The sequence below is a fragment of the Lolium rigidum genome, chromosome 6 (assembly GCF_022539505.1).
Source record: "Lolium rigidum isolate FL_2022 chromosome 6, APGP_CSIRO_Lrig_0.1, whole genome shotgun sequence".
Lineage (NCBI taxonomy): Eukaryota > Viridiplantae > Streptophyta > Magnoliopsida > Poales > Poaceae > Lolium > Lolium rigidum.
The window spans coordinates 292,407,588-292,430,120 of NC_061513.1; the positions used below are offsets into that span (position 1 = coordinate 292,407,588).

The 22,533-nt window shown below is 43.1% G+C and overlaps 1 protein-coding gene across 1 annotated transcript; it reads right to left on the reverse strand.

Annotated features, from left to right (window-relative positions):
- Window positions 1-10,891: 10,891 nt before the first annotated feature.
- Window positions 10,892-18,709, reverse strand: LOC124664373. The gene is made up of 5 exons (XM_047201908.1): window positions 17,609-18,709; window positions 16,737-17,258; window positions 15,779-16,471; window positions 14,308-14,949; window positions 10,892-13,135 (listed from the first exon to the last, which is right to left on the reverse strand). The coding sequence occupies exons 1-5, from the start codon at window positions 18,707-18,709 to the stop codon at window positions 11,000-11,002; spliced, it is 5,094 nt and encodes a 1,697-aa protein (XP_047057864.1). The 3' UTR covers window positions 10,892-10,999.
- Window positions 18,710-22,533: the final 3,824 nt, after the last annotated feature.

Genomic DNA, 22,533 nt, shown 5'->3' on the forward strand with positions numbered 1-22,533 from the left:
GAAACCCTTCTTAGAGAATTTGGTGGTCTAGCAAGAGAGGCTAGAAAGGTCTTCGCTAAATTTAATATGCTTGGTTCTCATACTAATTTTGTTGGTCTCCTTGAAAAAATGGATATGGATAGGATAAGGTACACTAATAATGCTAATGATGGTGGGGAGATCAAAGCACCAATACCATGTAAACTCCTAGCTATGAATGATGCACTAGAAAATAACTATGCTTGGCTTGTTCCTGAAAATTTGTTCGATGAGAGTAGCAAGCCCAAGACTAATGAAAAGGGACACGCTGAAACTTATGTATCCAATATACTATGCATGGTTGAGAAAACTCCAAACCCCGCTGTAGGTGCACCACCCTTTGATAACACTTGAGTTACACTTTACGCGCCTAGGCTGAAGGCGTTAAGAAAAGCGCTTATGGGAGACAACCCATGTTTTTACTACAGTATTTTTGTTTTATATTTGTGTCTTGGAAGTTGTTTACTACTGTAGCAACCTCTCCTTATCTTAGTTTTGAGTTTTGTTGTGCCAAGTAAAGTCTTTGATAGTAAAGTAAGTACTAGATTTGGATTACTGCGCAGTTACAAATTTCTTTGCTGTCACGAATCTGGGTCTACCTCCCTGTAGGAAGCTCAGAAAATTAAGCCAATTTACGTGCATGATCCTCAGATATGTACGCAACTTTCATTCAATTTGAGCATTTTCATTTGAGCAAGTCTGGTGGCCTAATAAAATCCATCTTTACGGACTGTTCTGTTTTGACAGATTCTGTCTTTTATTTTGCATTGCCTCTTTTGCTATGTTGGATGAATTTCTTTGATCCATTAATGTCCAGTAGCTTTATGCAATGTCCAGAAGTGTTAAGAATGATTGTGTCACCTCTGAACATGTGAATTTTTATTATGCACTAACCCTCTAATGAGTTGTTTCGAGTTTGGTGTGGAGGAAGTTTTCAAGGATCAAGAGAGGAGTATGATGCAATATGATCAAGGAGAGTGAAAGCTCTAAGCTTGGGGATGCCCCGGTGGTTCACCCCTGCATATTCTAAGAAGACTCAAGCATCTAAGCTTGGGGATGCCCAAGGCATCCCCTTCTTCATCGACAACATTATCAGGTTTCTCCCCTGAAACTATATTTTTATTCCGTCACATCTTATGCACTTTGCTTGGAGCGTCGGTTTGTTTTTGTTTTTTGTTTTGTTTGAATAAAATGGATCCTAGCATTCACTTTATGGGAGAGAGACACGCTCCGTTGTAGCATATGGACAAATATGTCCTTAGGCTCTACTCATAGTATTCATGGCGAAGTTTCTTCTTCGTTAAATTGTTATATGGTTGGAATTGGAAAATACTACATGTAGTAACTCTAAAATGTCTTGGATAATTTGATACTTGGCAATTGTTGTGCTCATGTTTAAGCTCTTGCATCATATACTTTGCACCCATTAATGAAGAAACACTTAGAGCTTGCTAATTTGGTTTGCATATTTGGTTTCTCTAGAGTCTAGATAATATCTAGTATTGAGTTTTGAACAACAAGGAAGACGGTATGGAGTCTTATAATGTTTACAATATGTCTTTTATGTGAGTTTTGCTTGTACCGTTCATCCTTGTGTTTGTTTCAAATAACCTTGCTAGCCTAAACCTTGTATCGAGAGGGAATACTTCTCATGCATCCAAAATACTTGAGCCAACCACTATGCCGTTTGTGTCCACCATACCTACCTACTACATGGTATTTATCCGCCATTCCAAAGTAAATTGCTTGAGTGCTACCTTTAAAATTCCATCATTCACCTTTGAAATATATAGCTCATGGGACAAATAGCTTAAAAACTATTGTGGTATTGAATATGTACTTATGCACTTTATCTCTTATTAAGTTGCTTGTTGTGCGATAACCATGCTTACGGGGACGCCATCAACTATTCTTTGTTGAATATCATGTGAGTTGCTATGCATGTCCGTCTTGTATGAAGTAAGAGAGATCTACCACCTTTATGGTTGGAGCATGCATATTGTTAGAGAAGAACTTTGGGCCGCTAACTAAAGCCATGATTCATGGTGGAAGTTTCAGTCTTGGACATATATCCTCAATCTCATATGAGAATAATAATTGTTGCCACATGCTTATGCATTAAAGAGGAGTCCATTATCTGTTGTCCATGTTGTCCCGGTATGGATGTCTAAGTTGAGAATAATCAAAAGCGAGAAATCCAAAATGCGAGCTTTCTCCTTAGACCTTTGTGCAGGCGGCATGGAGGTGCCCCATTGTGACACTTGGTTAAAACATGTGCATTGCAAAGATCTGGTAGTCCAAACTAATTAGGACAAGGTGCGGGCACTATTAGTATACTATGCATGAGACTTGCAACTTGTAAGATATAATTTACATAACTCATATGCTTTATTACTACCGTTGACAAAATTGTTTCATGTTTTCAAAATAAAATCTCTAGCACAAATATAGCAATCGATGCTTTCCTCTTTGAAGGACCATTCTCTTTACTTTTATGTTGAGTCGGTTCACCTATCTCTCTCCACCTCAAGAAGCAAACACTTGTGTGAATTGTGCATTGATTCCTACATATTTGCATATTGTACTTGTTATATTACTCTATGTTGACAATTATCCATGAGATATACATGTTACAAGTTGAAAGCAACCGCTGAAACTTAATCTTCCTTTGTGTTGCTTCAATACCTTTACTTTGATTTATTGCTTTATGAGTTAACTCTTATGCAAGACTTATTAATGCTTGTCTTGAAGTACTATTCATGAAAAGTCTTTGCTTTATGATTCACTTGTTTACTCATGTCATTACCATTGTTTTGATCTCTGCATCAACTACATATGTTTACAAATAGTATGATCAAGGTTATGATGGCATGTCACTTCAGAAATTATCTTTGTTATCGTTTTACCTGCTCGGGACGAGCGAAACTAAGCTTGGGGATGCTTGATACGTCTCCGACGTATCGATAATTTCTTATGTTCTATGCCATATTATTGATGATACCTACATGTTTTATGCACACTTTATGTCATATTCGTGCATTTTACGGAACTAACCTATTAACAAGATGCCGAAGTGCCGGTTCTGTTTTACTGCTGTTTTTGGTTTCAGAAATCCTAGTAACAAAATATTCTCGGAATTGGACGAAACAAAGACCCAGGGGCCTATTTCGCCACGAACCTTCTAGAAGACCGAAGAGCATACGAAGTGGGGCCACGAGGTGGCCAGACCACATGGCGGCGCGGCCAAGGGGGGGCCCACGCCGCCCTGTGGTGTGGGCCCCTCGTCAGCCCCCCGACTCTGCCCTTCCGCCTACTTAAAGCCTCCGTCGCGAAACCCTTGATGCGAAAAAACCACGATACGGAAAATCTTACTGAGACGCCGCGGCCACCGATCCCATCTCGGGGGATTCTGGAGATCTCCTCCGGCATCCTGCCGGAGAGGGGATTCATCTCCCGGAGGACTCTACACCGCCATGGTCGCCTCCGGAGTGATGAGTGAGTAGTTCACCCCTGGACTATGGGTCCATAGCGGTAGCTAGATGGTTGTCTTCTCCTCATTGTGCTTCATTGTTGGATCTTGTGAGCTGCCTAACATGATCAAGATCATCTATACTGTAATACTCTATGTTGTGTTTGTCGGGATCCGATGGATAGAGAATACCATGTTATGTTAATTATCAAGTTATTACATATGTGTTGTTTATGATCTTGCATGCTCTCCAGTTACTAGTAGAGGCTCTGGCCAAGTTTTTGCTTTTAACTCCAAGAGGGAGTATTTATGCTCGATAGTGGGTTCATGCTGCATTGACACTGGGACGAGTGACGAAAGTTCTAAGGTTGTCTTTGTCTTGTTGCCACTAGGGATAAAACATTGGCGCTATGTCCGAGGATGTAGTTGTTGATTACATTACACACCATACTTAATGCAATTGTGCATGTTGCTTTGCAACTTAATACTGGAAGGGGTTCGGACGATAACTCTGAAGGTGGACTTTTTAGGCATAGATGCGGTTGGATGGCGGTCTATGTACTTTTTCGTAATGCCCAATTAAATCTCACTATACTTATCATGTCATGTATGTGCATTGTTATGCCCTCTCTATTTGTCAATTGCCCGTATCGTAATTTGTTCACCCAACATGCTTTTATCTTATGGGAGAGACACCTCTAGTGAGCTGTGGACCCCGGTCCATTCTTTAATGCTTGAAATACAAATCTGCTTGCAATACTTGTTTTTCTTGTTTTCTCTGCAAACAATCATCTTCCACACAATTCGGTTAATCCTTTGTTACAGCAAGCCGGTGAGATTGATAACCTCACTTGTTTCGTTGGGGCAAAGTACTTTGGTTGTGTTGTGCGAGGTTCCACGTTGGCGCCGGAATCTACGGTGTTGCGCCGCACTACATCCCGCCGCCATCAACCTTCAACGTGCTTCTTGACTCCTCTTGGTTCGATTAAACCTTGGTTTCTTACTGAGGGAAACTTGCCGCTGTGCGCATCACACCTTCCTCTTGGGGTTCCCAACGGACGTGTCAACTACACGCATCAGGAAGCAATTCTATGATTAATACCATACCTAGCAAGAGTTTTTCTAAAACCTCCATGAATAAAATGAGAACCTCCATCAGTCATAATATATCTAGGTACTCCAAATCTAGGAAAAATAATATCTAAAAGCATTTTTAAAGAGGTCTCACCGTCAGCACTTTTTGTAGGTATGGCTTCCACCCATTTAGTAACATAATCAACAGCAACAAGTATATGAGTGTTACCTTCTGAAGAGGGGAAAGGCCCCATGAAGTCAAATCCCCAACAATCAAACGGTTCAATAACAAGAGTATAATTCATAGGCATTTCATTGCGTACGGAGATATTACCAACCCTTTGACATTCATCACAAGATAAAATAAACTTCCTTGCATCTTTGAAGAGAGTTGGCCAATAAAAACCTGATTGTAGAACCTTTTGCGCGGTTCTATCTCCGGCGTGATGTCCTCCATAAGCACTACCATGACATTTACTCAATATCTCTTGTTGTTCATATTCGGGAACATACCTTCGCAGAATACCATCCACTCCTTCTTTATATAAGTGTGGGTCATCCCAGAAATAGTGCCTCAAGTCATAAAAGAATTTCCTCCTCTGCTTGAGCTGAAAAGGTTGGAGGCAAGTACTTGGAAACAATAAAGTTAGCATAATCGGCATACCAAGGATCTATCTCGCGAGCTCACCTTTATTACAGCCAATTGTTCATTTGGAAAACTATCATTAACGGGAACGAGGATCATAAGCAATATTTTCCAATCTAGACAAATTATCGGCAACGGGATTATCAGCACCTTTCCTATCTACAATATGTAAATCAAATTCTTGCAAAAGAAGTACCCATCTAATAAGCCTCGGCTTAGCATCTTTCTTTGTCATAAGGTATCTAATTGCAGCATGATCAGTATGAATTGTAACTTTTGAATCAACAATATAAGATCTAAATTTATCACAAGCAAAGACTACAGCCAACAATTCTTTTTCAGTAGTAGCATAATTTCTTTGAGCAGCATCAAGAATTTTACAAGCATAATGAATAACATTTAATTTTTTATCTACTCGCTGTCCAAGAACAGCGCCTACAGCAAAATCACTAGCATCACACATAATTTCAAAAGGTAAGTTCCAATCAGGAGGTTCAACTACGGGAGCGAGTTGTTAAGGCTTTCTTTAGAGTTTCAAAAGCTTCCTTACAATCATCATCAAAAACAAAAGGTACATCTTTTTGAAGAAGATTAGTAAGAGGCTTTGAAATCTTGGAGAAATCTTTAATAAATCTCCTATAAAACCTAGCATGACCAAGAACACTACGAATACCTTTAACATCCCTCGGATAGGGCATCTTCTCAATTGCTTCAACTTTAGCTCTATCAACTTCAATACCTCTCTCGAAATTTTATGTCCCAATACAATTCCTTCATTAACCATAAAGTGGCATTTCTCCCAATTAAGAACAAGGTTAGTTTCTTCACATCTCTGCAAAACTTTATCAAGGTTTCGCAAGCAACTATCAAAAGAATTCCCATAGACGGAAAAATCATCCATGAATACTTCCACAATACTCTCACAAAAGCCATGAAAAATAGCGGACATGCATCTTTGAAAAGTAGCGGGAGCATTACATAAACCAAAAGGCATACGCCTATAAGCATAAGTTCCATAGGGACAAGTAAAAGTGGTTTTCTCTTGATCTTTAGTTTTAACTGACAATTTGCGAAAACCCAGAATAACCATCAAGAAAACAAAAATGAGTATTTTTAGACAACCTTTCTAGCATTTGATCAATAAATGGTAAAGGGTAATGATCTTTTTTAGTAACCTTATTAACTTTTCGATAATCAATATCTTCAAGTTCACAAGAATCAATTTCGTGCATAATCTCCGTGTAAAGCTCATAAGGTATAGCACTAACACTTGCACCAATATCACATAAACCATAATAGCAATGATCACCAATTCTAACAGATAGCATAGGAACACTAACTTGTTTGGGTTTATTAGGATGTGAAACAATATTAGAAGCATCTTCACGAGAAAATAATATGACCATCCTCCACATTTTCGATCACGGATCTTTAACTATTGCAACGACGGAGTTCAACTTTTATTTGTTCTTCGGGTTCTATAGGTTTCTTTTCACTTTTATGAACCGCACTATTTATAACAGAGTACTCCTTCATTTTAGCAGGAAAAGGAGTTTTTCAATATAAGCTTCAGGAATAACATGATCGGCGAGTTTCAACTACAACACACTTATTAATAGATGAATCAATTTTATCTTTATACGGTTCATGATACTTGTCAAAATTCTTCTTAGGAAAATCATAATGAGAGGCAAAAGCTTTATAAAGATTTGCAGCAACTTGAGAATCAAGATCATATGTAGCACTCATATTACGAAATTTATCAGTATCCATAAAAGCTTCAATGCATTTATAATCATAAATTATACCTGATTCTCTATCCTTGTCGTTCTCCCAACCTTCGGTATTTTCTTGGATCCGATCAAGAAGGTCCCTTTTAAACTCTTCTTTGTTGCGTGTAAATGATCCAGAACAAGAAGTATCCAGCAAGGTCTTGTCTTGAAAAGAAAGTCTTGCATAGAAATTATTAATAATAACATTACCAGGAAGCTCATGAATGGGGCGTTTGAGCATTAAAGACTTCAATCTCCCCCAAGATTGGGCAATACTTTCTCCATCATGAGGCCAGAAATTATATATGCGGTTCCGATCTTTGTGAATTTCACTTGGAGGATAAAATTTGGAATAAAATAAAGGCACAATGTCCTCCCAATCAAGAGAATCACCATTCTTCAGCAATTTATACCAATGCGCCGCTTTACCAGACAGCGAGATAGAGAATAGTTTCTTTCTAACTTCATTCATAGCAATACCTGCACATTTGAATAACCCGCATAATTCATGCAAAAACGAGTAAATGATCACTAGGATGGACGGTTCCATCCCCTTCATAAGCGGTTATCCATAACACGTTCAATAATTTTCATAGGTATTTTATATGGTATTACTTCCTCACCTGGCGCCTCATCCACTACCGTTGCAGTAGTAGTAGATTTCCCAAATAGAAATTGAAGAGAAGATCTCTCCATAATGACTTATAGCGAGCGGGCGAAATAAAATCAGCACAAACAGTAAAGGTTTTCCTTACCAATTCCACTTACCAATAGCGCTTCACTCCCCGGCAACAGCGCCAAAAAATAGTCTTTATGACCCACAAGCATAGGGGGTGTATCGTAGTATCTTCGATAAGTAAGAATGTCGATCCCAACGAGGAGCAGAAGGTGTTGACAAGCAGTTTCGATGAAGGATTCACTGTAAATGCTCACGAGACAAGTATTCGGGGGTTTTGATGTAACAGATGAATAAAGTACAAGTAAGTAAAGTGCGAGAGTAATAATTGCAGCGAGTGGCCCAATCCTTTTTAGCACAAAGGACAAGCCGGTTAGTTTACTTATAATGACCAAACGTTCTTGAGGACACACGGGATTTTAGTCTAGTGCTTTCGCTATTGTTTTGATAAGTGTTGTGTGGGTGAACCTATGCTAATGTACCGCCCTTCCTAGGACTAATACATACTTGTGATTATACCCCTTGCAAGCATCCGCAACTACAGGAAAGTAATTAAGATAAATCTAACCACAGCCTTAAACTCTGAGATCCTGCGATCCCTCCTGCATCGATATACCAACGGGGGTTTAGGTTTCTGTCACTCCCGGCAACCCCGCAATTGGCAAACGAGTACAAGATGCATTCCCCTAGACCCATAAATGGTGAAGTGTCGTGTAGTCGACGTTCACACGACACCACTAGAAGAATGACACCACAACTTAAATATCATAACATTGAATATTACTCAACCATAATTCACTACTAACATTTAGACTTCACCCATGTCCTCAAGAACTAAACGAACTACTCACGAGACATCATATGGAACATGATCAGAGGTGATATGATGATGAATAACAATCTGAACATAAACCTTGGTTCAATGGTTTCACTCAATAGCATCAATAACAAGTAGAAATCAATACCGGGAGAGTTTCCCTATCAAACAATCAAGATCAAACCCAAATTGCTACAGCGGTGACGATGTCCAGCGGTGGAGATGGCGGTGATGATGATGAAGATGATGGTGATGGCGATGGAGATGATGTCCAGCTCGATGGCGGTGACGATGGCGTCGATTTCCCCCTCCGGGAGGGAATTTCCCCGGCGGATTCCTGCCCGCCGGAGAGCTCTTTTCTCTCGGTGTTCTCCGCCCCGCGAGAGGCGGCCGTAACCCTTCGTGAGGATCCCTCTGTGGCTTAGGTCTTCGGGACGAAGGGTTTCGCGAAGAAAAGGAGGCGAAAGGGGCTGTGGGGGCCCCACACCACAAGGTGGCGCGGCCAGGCCATGGGCCGCGCCGCCCTATGGTCTGGGCCCACCTTGGGTCCAGCTGGCTCTCCCTTCTGGCTTCCTTCGTCATCTGGAAAAATAGGATTTTTTGGTGAAATTTCTTTCCACAGTTGATCTTCCGAAATATTGCATCCTGACGGTGCTTTTCCAGCGAGAATCCCGGCTCCGGTGCGCGATCTCCAAATAATCATGAAACATGCAAAATAGATGAAATAACATAAGTATTGTGTCCCAATATGAAATATATCAATGAATAACAGCAAATTATGATATAAAATAGTGATGCAAATTGGACGTATCAATGGCGGCGATGCCCAAGTGCGCTGTCATGTTCTTGGAGGCATGCCCATGGCACTGTCCATCCTTCCCCTCCCCGACCACCAGGGGAAACCCTAGTTCCGGTCATCGGAATATGCGGCGACGCAGCCGTGTCGTTCCCCTCTTGGAGGCGTCGTCTATGTGGTTCTTGGAGCTCTCGGTGCACCTGCTGGAGCCGTTGTCGGCTGCCGCCTAGAGTGTGGGCTTTCGGGGCGCAATGTACAACATCGCCGACACTTCATGGTCGTTGCCACCTCCGGTCTGGTTTGGTACCTCTGTTTTCTCGCCGACCCTTAGGCGCTTATGGGTGGACGGTTGCATTGACTTGGGTTAACGGAGTTGGAGTTGACCTCGTGGAGTTCCATCATTCGGATGTGACGTGGCCTAAAAGCTTTGTGCATCGCCTCCTTGCCATTATTTGCGGGTGACCCTGCAAGGCATGTCCTTGTCAGTTAGTCGTGTGGGTAGTGTTGTTAGTCGTGTGGCGTTATCTTTGTATAGTGGTGCCTTTGAACATTGTACCGGCCATCTTGGCTTTTTTTTCTACGTGATTGATACACTTTCTAGGTGTATATTCTCGAAAAATATAATTTAACTATATACATATTTATATTTTGGTTGTGAGTTGTACGGGTAATAAAATTACTGGTACGCCTTCCATTTTTCTAGGAAAAAAGTACAACTGCTGCAGCTGGAGGCGAAAACGGGGAGATTCGGTTCGCCCCTTCCCATCTAGCGCCGTCGCCGGCGATATCACCCTCCACGGGAGCCTCCAGCGCCAGATACCCAAAGCCCCTCCGGCTTCCGCCGTGCCGACTCCTTCACCGGCACCCCTGCTTTCTCCTCGGCGGACAGAACCGGCGGCTGACAGCACCGCCATTGCCACTCCACCTCCGCTAGCCGCCGCGTCGCCTGCAAGGCCAATGCCAAGGACGCCTCCCACCACACCGGTACGCTTTCGCAGCCTTGGTTCAGCATACATACGAATCATCGATAGTGTTCTCCGTATGTGTCCATGATTGATGTTGTGCCTGCTGAATCCCCCGGTCTTAGTGTGTCTGAACGATGCCACCACGACCTAGGGGGTCAGGGATATCTTCTTACTGCCAGCGTAGGCGCACTTGTGTTTTTCTTCGTATTGTCTTGTTTATCAACTTATTTTGTACGTACTGCCAACACTGAAACCACACAAGGCTGAAGCTATCGAGTTGTGCTTTTCTTCACCTGTTCAGCGATTAGACTGCAAGTATCTAAGATGCAAAGGCACGGTAATCCAAACCTTCAGTTTCTGTTAAGCCCACATTTCTCAATCCAGGCACGCTTGAATCATTGTGGAACACATACACACAACGCTACCTGCATCTGCTTACACCCCGTTCCTTGTTGGTTGCAAACTTCTTCACCTGAATCAAACAAACAAACATGCAAAAATAGAAGCAACGCCATGTATGCACTGCAGCTGTAGTGGGAAATGTACCGGAGGAAGAGGGATCAGGCGGTGTTGCACTTGATCTAGCTGCAAATTCTACCTTTTATTTATGTCCTGGTAACATACAAATATGTGCAGGGCACACACTGCATAGAGATAATACATCAGATTAATAAGAAAGCAGAAGAAAAAGCAACTAGCATGTATTTCAGCATTATATGGAAATGACAAGTAGTAGGTCCTTTTGATTTTGAAGACTGTTTGGTGGTCACACACAACAGTTGTAGCAAACGGAACGAGAACGTGGTTGGGCCTCCAGCTTCAGGACAGGTTTCTTCTGGTGCTGGGCAACTTTCTGCTGCAAGTGTTGCTTCAGTTCGTCGCTATATGAACCTGTAAGCCAGACTTCCTTAAGGCCACATAATTTTTCTAGCCCGGAAAGATCCCAAGACGAACCAACAGTAGAGCAGTGAACCACCACTACCTCAATAGTTACATCAGATCCAAAATTACACGCTAAAGTGTATCTGCAATCAATCTTGAGAATCTGGATGCTGCGGAGGGCGAAGTAGGCCTCGCCATAATCAAGTTCCCGATCTAAACCAAAAGTGAGCTCACCCTCTGTAATCGGCCTCACGCAAGCACGGCGAAAGATATCTGGACGTGGCAATTCCATAGTGCAGAATATGTCTTCTTGCGTTGATAAGGTCAAATCAAGGTCCACCTTTGTGAGATTGTGAAGCTGCTTGATCCAGTCTGGTGATATGTGTATGTTCTTCCCATACACCTTAAGGGTTTTAAGAGTCTTGGGTGGCTCAAGGATGTTACTGAAATTAGCAAATACAACAGCACTTCTTGGACACTCATCGAGTCGTACTGACAATGACTCAAGATAGCCGCGACCAGAGATGGCAGAGCAAAAAAGCTCCCAGTTTTTCAGGTTGATCCCAGACAATCTTAGCTTGCGCAACTGTGTAAGCTTCCTGAGCTCTCTGAGGACGGTATTTCCACCTGAAGTACTACCAACATTGACAACACCAAGAGTATGCAAGGCTGTCAGGTTTCGAATTCCCTTTGCAGCAGCAGGAATGAGCTTAACACCTTTGTTATCAGTGCCACCAACAAGTGCATGTTTGCTTAATTTGGACAACCAGCTCGGAGCCAGGGCACATTGCCAGCTGCTCCATGGTGTTTTTGCTTCTACTGGTGCTAGACTCGTGGTTGCTTCTGCTAATGTTAGACTCGTGGTTGCCTCTTCCGGCGGTAGACTGGTGGTTCCTTCTGCTGCTCGTAGACTGCTGGTTGCTTCTGCTGGAGGTAGACTTGTGGCGGCGCCATTACTGCTCCCGTCTTCTATTGTTGTAGATGGCTGATCTTCACCAACTAGTGGTTGCATCACAACCATGCCATCACCTAAATCACGTGTTTCGTGAGTTGTGCCAGCATGGATGTATTGTAGCTTCTCCAGCTTGATGATAGTCACTGGCAGGGTGACGATGGAGGTGTTTTTTATATCTAGAGTTTGGAGCTGCCTCATGTCACCTATTGAATCCGGCAGAAGGTTGATTTCCATACACCCTCTAAGGGAGAGGAACTTGAGACGTGGTAGTAGCTTCCCGATTTGCTCGATGTCACCATCTTTTATACCTGTGGTATCCTCCAGATCTAGCACCCGGAGCAATCTCATATTGACATCGGCAGAGATGAAGAATGACTTCCACTTCCCAAACACTGTCAATGACCGCAGCCGTGACAAGTCCAGGCTCCGAAATACAATCTCATCTCTATCCCAGTTGTTGCTTATGGCGAGGTGTTGTCCAGCACGTTGAGCGTTGAGGCTGCAGCACCCCTTCAATGCAAACACAAGGTTATCCTCCATTGGCCGGGAAATAATGTATTCATGGAAAAAACCATTGACTTGGCACACCTCGGCCGACTGATGGATTATGCTCAAGCCAACAAGCTCAGAAAACAACCTTTCCCCATTTTCCAGCGCACTACTACCTGATGTGTCCCTGGAGTAACCCTCAGCAATCCACCGCTTTAACAGACGCTTCCGTCTAATGTTTTGGCTTGCAGGAAAGACAGAGAGATAAAAGATACATGGCTTGAGAGAATCCGAGCAAGCATCAAAGTAGGACTGCATCCAACAAAATAGACTTCTTAAATCACGGAAACTTTGATCCGTCTCCAACCACGTCATAAAGCCACCATCAATATTGTGCAACAAATTTTCTTTTGGTTTATTTAATAATTCGCTATCTACTTCCCAGAACCACCTAAGGTTTTTGCAGTATTTTCCCATAGCTGTAATTACTCTAGGAAGGCCTCCACACTTGGCGAGGATAAGTTTTGAGAACTCAACCACCTTGTTAGAAAGCAATAGCCCGTCATCCTGAATTATCTGCAACAAACAAATAAGTTAAATTCTGAAAATACATACATACCGATTTGGAAAACTTGTTACATTAATTTGCATGGATTCAAATAATGCAAACATTTGTGTGTGAAGTTACTCTTAAATTTCTCAACATTCAAAGCTTTTCTATTTTAGAGCACGTGCTCTTGCCCCTCGAGGGTACATTCAGTATTTCAAGAATATTGTAATAATAATGTATGAAAGTCAGAAGTACCCCATTTTAATATTTTAAAAGATATCAAGAACCACATTTATGCAATTTGATATATGGCATAATCAAAGCGACTACTTCACTAAATGTACTATTTGCCAAAAATATCAATTTATACATAAAGTACTTCGACTTCGAACCACGAGTTTAATCAAGTATAGCCAGTCTTACATTACAAAATGGAGGTACTTCCACACTTGATTTAGGCTGAAATCCTGATTCTATCTGGGAATTTTAGCTCATAACATCATAAAAAGATGAGATCCAACTCTGATACTCTGTTATGAGGGAAGCAACTTAATCTATTCCCATGACCTTAGGCCCGTATGTATACAGGTACATGTATGAGATATAGTAGGAAAGACAGCTCTAAAAGGAAATACAAAGAGTCGTAATACAATACAACTATGTTCCTAGCACATACTAAATATACAATTCGATGCTAGGTAGTATAGATGAATTGATGTCATGTATAGTTAGTGACGCATATCAGTATTGATAGCATAATTCCTTGGTGGTCGTATGAGTTTCATCCATATGGTCAGTCTGAATACAACACAACCTTGACAACACAAGTAATATTGATGCAGAAATTAACTTTTATTTATGTATTTATTATAAACATTGACCAACGGGGAATGCCTCCCTTGGCTATACGTTGTTTGGTAGGTGAGACATCTCCGGCGATTTTTCCGGCGGATAGCACCCTGTTTAGCACCCGAGTGGGCTTGCTCAACATCCTGACCACAAGCCGCCAAGCCAGTGATTAGTTCTCATTCGTATATTTATTATAGAGTAACATTTCTATATAATTTCTTCCTGTTGTTGGATATATGTTTGGGCACAGATGGATATGAAACCTGAGAATTTGCTAGCTTTCTTGTACTAGATAGTAATCACGGTACCTTTCGGAATAAAAAGAAATGCTTGTTAGTAATCACGGTACCTTTCGGAATAGATCATCAGTTTCATTAGCATCTAGACCTTTAACATTGATCACTCCATCTTTTTGTGCACAATGAGTGGCGACACTTTTGTCATTTGTAATGACAAGTATACAACCTTTAACACGCTCGGGTAACAGGGAAGCTTTCATCAAATCCCAATCATCTATGGAGCGCAGTCCACGAATAACAAAAAAGCATATGTATTGATGCAGTAACTTACGACACTCTTGAATTGGATCCTGCCCTTCCATCATACCAATTATCACAGTTTCTTTTGCGGCAAGGTCATCCGAATGAAGATCCATAAGCAAACGCCTAGATAAGTCTGACAAATTGAACGGATGGGGCACATCCACCCAACTATACTTTGTGGCTTTCCCCAGACAGCCGTTGTAATTGCTCTCAATGCCAATCATGTTCGAGTAGTAAATGCTTCGGACTACATATGATTTCCCCGCACCTGCAATCCCCCACACGGATATCACACAGGAGTCATGCTGTTGTAACTGCTCCAAGATGCTCCGCGACTCATTGTCATGCCCGATAAGTTCAAATTTGTTGAACCAATCACGTGCCTCTTCCATTCTAGTGGAGAAAATGCATCTCCTGTGATTTTGAGAACCAACATAGGCAGAGGGCTTCTGCAAGTAATTAAGATAAAAACTTTTTAGATGATGGATTAAATACATACACAATTTACAACTAGCAAAAAGACTGGTACACATGCGTGAGCGTGGACAACATTTTGTTTGTCATGCATTGTAACCTTGTCACTTATGCATTCTGATCTGACTATAAGGGCAGTGCTTAATTAGTAACTCGGCATTGCACATGTGCATTGCACATGATAATTTGAGATATTTAGATATATGAACAACTGAAAATATTGATTGTAGTAACCAGAAAGTGTCTTTGGCTCTCGAGCTCAAGTGCTCCCTTTCATAAAAAAATCATATTTATAAATTTAAAAAAAATTGGGAAAAATCTGGACAGTGCTCCCTTTCATAAAAACAATCATATTTATAAATTTCATAAAAAAAATTGCAAAAAATCTGGATATAGTCAATGTTGTTACCTTCATGCGTGCAAAATCGTAATACAAAATTCTTTATATTGTAGGCTACACAAAAATGACAAAATATGATAAAATTTGGAGATTTTAAAATATGCATAAGCAGATCCACAATTTTATCAATTTTGTGTAGCTTGAATACAAAGTATTTCAAATTGCACCTTTATGGATACATCATTGGCTACATCCGAATTTTTTTATTTTTTTCAACTCATAATAATTTTCAAAAAATTTAAAACAAGGACATCACTGGAGCCTAGGAGCCAAAAATCTCCACCCGTAAAGTAATAACATCTTATATTAGTGGACAGAGGTGGTAGGTTATATTAAGAGAGCAGCTTAATAAGGGTGAAGCTTTACAGTAAAAATATAGGGAGAAGCATCTTAGAGTAACGTACCCTTACTAAGTCCCCAGTGCGACTGAGAACTCGACGATCTTTCCTTAGTTGTGAGATGAACACTTGACCATCTTTATGTACGCAATATTTGGCGACACTTTCTTCGTTTGTAATGACAATGATACATCCACTGATAGGCCCATCCGACAATAAAGCATCTCTCATTTTGTCCCAGTCATCAGTGGACTGTAGACCACGAACAACAACCAAGCATTTGAATTCACGCAGAATACTACGACACCGTTGAATCGGGTCTGGTTCTCGGTACATCATATCCACAGCTACTCTTTCCTTATCCATATTATCGGAATAGAAATCCAAAATTAATCGCCAACACAAGTCTGTCAGATCAAACGGATTCGGGACCTCAATCCAGCTAAAATTTATGAATCCAAGGTCAGGATTTTCTTGATTGTATCCTGCAGGCGGTGGGGGCATGCCGTTTTCACGTTCAAAAAGCAATTGCTTGTAATAAATTCTCCTAGCAATAGCCGATCTCCCATCACCGGGGGTCCCCCACAAGGAAATCACACCACCATCTCTTACTCTATCCAGAAGCCGACCACAAACTCTATCCAGAGGAACCATATGCTGAAATTTGTTGATCCAGTCACTTGCTCTTTTCCTTCTGTTGGGGAAAAGGCAACCCATGCTGGATTCCTCCCTGCCCTCAAATCGGTAGTAGTCGTAATCCTGCAGCCACAAGATATATAAATTTCCCTTAATTGAGCTTAGACTAGTCGGACTAGTAATAGGCTAGGGTTGACGATTGACACTAAGATATCTATCGATTTCCACATGAATGTGTGTTTTGTTCTACATGTGCCATATTCAATTCAATACAATTGATTCTACACTATCGAGAAAATTTATATTAAGACGTCCCTGGGCAACTTGTAAGTTACAGTACTATACTATAATACTATATCATTATGCTGAAGGAAACATGCATGCATACCTTCACCGAACGACGAAGTACAGTGTCCGCATCCAAATCTTCGGCATTGAATAATTGACATTCCTCATCAACACAATATATGGCCATCGGATGTCCATCTGCAAGGGCTAGGATACAACTTTTAATTGGCTCGGATAAAAATGTTCCTTTTATGCAGTTCCAGGAAGTTGTGCAGTTCAGACCACCAATAACAATGAGGCACTCATTTTCACGCAGAAACCTACGACACCGTTCGATTATTTCCCCGTCTCCCCTTATAAAAACCTCTCTAATTTCCTTGGCCTGAAAATCATCTGAGTGAAAACTTAAAAGTAGGCGTCGACAGAAATCCATAAAATGGAGATTGTTAGGTAAATCCACCCTGACGTGTCGTTTAAACCCAACTCCGTCTATTTCCTTTGACTTATGTGTAATGCATGTGTACACTTTATCAACAAGAGAATTATCGTTCCAGACTGAGACCACACCAGGACGTCTTAATTGCAAAATAAGTTCACTCATATCACTGCGACGTCCGCTGACCTGCAAGGTTGAAACGGAATGAGTAAACCAGGAGGCGAGTACTACATCAAATTCCAACAATCCTAATGAGTAGTACGTTCTCTTTACTAAAATATACTGTACTGCATCAAAGTCGAAATTTACAAAGTTTGGCCAAATGTAGAAGATTTTTTTATGAAATATACTACATGATTGTTTCAATAATATTGATTTGTATTGTAGATATTTATATTTTTTCTTTATGATTAGTCAACCGTTACAAAGATTAATTTAGACCAAAAACTATATGCAGCATATATACTTTTGAAAGGAGGAAGTGCTATTGAGTATAAAATAAACCATGCACTTGACGAAGTAAAAAAACCTCTTACCTTGTTGAAGAAGGCACAAAGAGATTGACCATTGGAGAGTTGTCTGAGGATTGATACTTGATAAGGGTCGCCCGTGCAGGAGAGTGCAAGTCCCAACTCTTGTGTCGCCACGACAATCCGGCTGCCATTTTTACTATTGGGCAGGTACATTCTGATGGCATCCCACTCTGCCACGGTGGATAGTTCTTCCACAATAACAAGATACCTTTGTTTGCACATTTGCTGCATGAGCTCGTCTTCTATGGCCACCGCTGCTTTCATCTTTTTCCGGAAGTCCACAACACCTATATTTGCTTGGTGGTGAGAGCTTGCAAAGACCTGACTGAGCAAGGTCTTGAGGAACTCCTCCGGGTTAAAAGGATGCAACAGCTTTATACAGGCCATGCTTTTGAAATTCCTGTTAATTTCTGGGTGATTGTACGCCTGCCTGATGACGTGATTCACCCCAAGATGACCAGCTCCTGGACTTTGCCATAGAGAGATCACCTCAAGGTCGTCCCCATCATTGTTGATCAGCTTACATAGGTCACCCATGTCACGTAGCTTCCCAGTAGACTCCCACACCTTGCATAGGGTGTTGAATGGATCTGCTGTTTCGCCTACTTCAGTGGAGGCTGGCATAAGCTCCGACACCACAGAGGAGACGCTAACTGGATGCTTGGAGCTGGAGCCGGAGTCGCTGATAAGGTTGTATCGCGTGTTCCTCTGACTTATATCCTCCACCCTGGCCTTGAGCTGTTTTATCTCTGCGACCGCCTCATCCAGGGGCAGCGGCTGCGCGATGCAGGATGGCAGCACGCGCCAGAACCAGTTGGTCCATGGAGACCCCTTATCGAGGTGGACGACGAACTCCACGCAGTCCTCCACGTCGAAGGCAAGGTCTCGCACCTGCCTCACCCATGTCTGCACCACGTCGTTCCTCGTCCGCTCAGCGTTCGCGGCGTTGAGGAACGATCGCATCATCTGAAACTCGCCAGTGATGAACAGCAGATCATTCTGCACCCGGATCTTGAGCTTGGCATCCTCCTCGATCGCCAACTTCACCCTGCTCAGCGTCCCCTCCACCGCCGACTTGGTCAACCCAAGCGCGAACTCCGCCATTGCCTTGTCTGGTTATGTCGTGGATACACGCTTTGTAGAAACTGTTGTGCGTGCGCAGACCGATTGACGAAGATGGGGTTATGTAGCAGCTAGTTTGATAGCTAGATGCAGACAGCCAGCTAGCCATTTTATTATTTGTATAGGCAAACAAGACAGCTGGGAGCTGGTTGGCGAATCAAGTGCTCGTATTAGTTGTATATTTACTAAGTTAAATAAGGATCTCCCAATAATCAAAACGCGTGTTGCCCTTAGTGTGGAATCGAGCTCTATCCTTCGATCCACCAACTCTCGAGATGATCAGTCGGTCGTGGTAAGGTAACAGGCTTCTACCCTGCGAACTGAGGCATCTGTACCACACTTGTCTCGCGTGAACACATTGGATTAAAATGTGATATATGTGGCGTCTCCCGGCCTGCAGGCAAATATGGCAGGGATGTGGGTGATCTTGCAAACCATGGCGAGTACTTCTTCAGTTAGGGATTATAAGATCAATAAGTTTTTTAAAATTGTTAGACAATATAATATATTTCTCATTTACCGTCTTCTCTCTCCTAATGCATGTTCTTTTTTCTCGCATACAGTAAAACTATTATTGCATGCAGTAGTTAATAAGTGTAGGTATGGACTTTCTAGGTCTAGCGAATCGGCGCTCTGGTGTGTGCACATGTGTTGTCCAGCTATCATCGTTGATTTTCAGTAGGCAACTAGATCTGGACGCAAAGCTAGCTCGGATACAGATCAGGTGACATGTTGCATGTCACCGTGTGACATGCGTCCTAAATCTAAATTTAAACATTGTAAAAAAATCTGAAAAAAATCATGCATGTTCATAGCACATTTTAAGATAATCCCTAAAAATTTCAGATCAAAATTCGAAACATACATCGAGAAACAAAAAAGAAAAATCTATTATGAATAGTTCCCGAATTCAAAATCTGTTGGGTTAAACATCACGGTGTGATTAGTTAGATAGACTACAAGGAAGACCTTGGTATGCGTGAGAATACTTCGGGGTTGTGGATTCAGCCACTCCCACGTTTGGGTCGCCGTGCCAAGGACCAAGTTATTTTGAACTTAAGGAAAGAAAATAGTTTAATAGGTTTTCGTTCTTCTCTTTTTGGCTTCGTATCTGCTGATTCCTCACTGCGGGTAAGGTTATATGTTACTTTGCACAATATTAAAACATAAGATTTCTGAGTATTGACAATGAAAAATTATTTTTATAGTCATAGAATGCCAACTTTTGTACTGTACTATTTATGATTCATCCAAATAGTAGTGATTTTAGATAGATATTCTTGAATTTGTGATGATCGGTTGGCCAATTTCATAACTAATAGTTGGTTCGATAGTCAAACTTAGTGGGACCCTAAATTTAATGGTAGCACTTTCTTGAACCCATGAAGATCCGTTGGTAGCCTCGAATAGTGGCTTTGGGTTAACTTTTGTATTTGTCTTATCGGATTTTGTTGAATAATATAATAAAAAAGTTTGTTTTGCATCATTGTAATGCAGAGGATTTTTAAAAAAGAATACAACCACATGATTGCTCCTTATTGGACACACGATGTGTGTTTGGAAGTACGGCCAATACTACACGCAGGCATGGGGTAGTATATATCGTATATTGAGCATTTTTTGGCAGCACACAATTAGGTAAATGCACGCATGGATTTATGGTTTTGAAACTTCTCTACCAGAAATAACCATTTTCCGAATTCCTGAAAACCTAGGGTATTGAATGATTTTTCCTATTATTTGTGATATATATGTGCCACTCTCATTAAGTGTATTGGATTACTTTTGCAAAGTTACTTGTAAGATTTCGGCGGCCGGCTTTGGTTGTTATGCCTAGTTTATGTCTGGACGCAAAACAATTGAGAAAAGTACATTTAAAGTTAACCTAGCTATACATTTGGTAAAACTAACATTCTAAAAAACGATGAACCATCCAAGAAGGCACCGGAGGAGCTCTTCCGCTGACAGAACTATTTCAACAATGATGCACAACTTGATAATTTATATAATGTTTGCATCTTTCAGAAGATCCATAGTTGGACCTGATCTCGATCTGGTGAAGCTCTAATACTATATCCCATGCTCTCTAGACCCAAAAGACGTAGAGAGGTCTTATATTGTTTTTACTGACAAATTATTGTACGCAACATGGACAAATTATATAACTTGGCAATCGAGACTAATTGTGAAAAGTTTGCACATGAATACTTTGTTAGAAAAGCCGACCTACTTAATTGTCTATAGTTTGCACGTCTCTATACGACAGAAGGTGTTCTCACATCTTTTTAGTCGGTTGATTAGGTCAAGATGCAACACTGGAAAGCATGAGCAGGTCGTCAATAGTGTCAGTGTGAAGACACACCAAGAAAAAATCGCATCTCCCTCGTCGCTCCCGCGGGCGACAGGAGAGCGCCCCCCTCCCCCCGCCGCCGCCCCCTCTCGCCCCTCCCCCGACCTCTCCCTCCCCTCGCCGCCGCCCGGATGGCGCCGTCGGCCAAAGGCCGGCTGTGGGCGGCGGCGGGGCCCCTCCCCCCTCGCGTGGTGTGCTCAGTGCGGGCCGAAAACGCCGGGCCTGGGCGTCGCGTGGCCTGGAGCGCGGCGGCGCCATTGCTGCGGCGACGGTGTGGCGGCCAGCAGCGGCGGCGGCGGTCCTGGCGGTCCCTGGTGGCGGCGGCCGTCACGGTTCCTAGGATCGGTGGTTTGGCGGGCCCGATCTGGGCCCGCATGGGCCAGCCCTGGCGCCTCTCTCCGCGGGTGGTGGTGGCCGGCTCTGGCCCTGGTCGGCGTTGGTGGTGGTGGCTGGCTGGTTGGTGGTGCTTTGGGGCCGGTTCTCCCAAGCTTTGGGGCCGGTTGCTCCCAAGCTGTGCTTCCCGGCGTGGTTCCGGGCATCTCCCCGGGCTCCTGATGCCTCCCGGCTAGGTGGTCTGGGCTGGCCCACTTTACCGACCGGCGTGGTGCTGGGCGGTGGGTGGCTGCCCATGGTGTGCTTGCCACTGGTGGTCGGTGGTGTGCTCTCTGGTGGTTGCGCGGGTTGTTCACCTCTGTACTCGGTCATCATGCTCAGCGGGGTGCCGTTGGGGCTGACAAGTGCCGTGGTTTTGCTGTGGCGACCATGGTGGCGACTTGCTCCCCACGAGGGGAGCCGTCGGGGCCGAGTTTTGAGCCTCCTCTGTCTTGCCATCGGTTTTAGAGGGCGCTGCTCCCTCTGTACTGGTGTGCCCCTTGGTTCTGCAGTTGGCAGCCATGGGTGCGGTCGCGTTCTACCGAGGCGAGCCGTGGCAGTGGTGGTGTTGGTTTCTCCATGCTGGTTGGTATGCTCTTGCAGCGGGTTCTTGTCGGAGCTCTCTGGCGTGGCTGGCGCGGGTGGTCTTCGCTCGTGCTCTCGGCTTGCCCACCCTTCGAGTATATCGGACCCAGGTGGGGTTGGGGTTGCTCTCGGTGGTGCTATGCCGTTCGACTACGGCGGTGACCCCCACGTGCGGTGAGGGTGCTCCGTGCGCGAGTGCTCTTGGTGTGTCTCTGTTCTGTGATGCCCTTCGACTCCAGCTGGTAGGCACACAGGCGTCGTGGCGTCATCTCGGCCGCGCGCCCCCCTTGGCCACTCCCCCGACGCAGGTGGTGTCGGCGCGCCGAGTGGTCTCAGATGCGCGTTGCCTTTCGACCACGTCGACGGTGCAGTGCCGTGGCTGGGTCTCGGCTGACCATGGCCGTTCGATTACCCCGGGATGCCTCAAGCTGTGATGTCCCTCCTGCTGCCGTGTCGCTGACTCTTTCTTGTGATCGCTATGCTTGCGCCGCGATGGGTT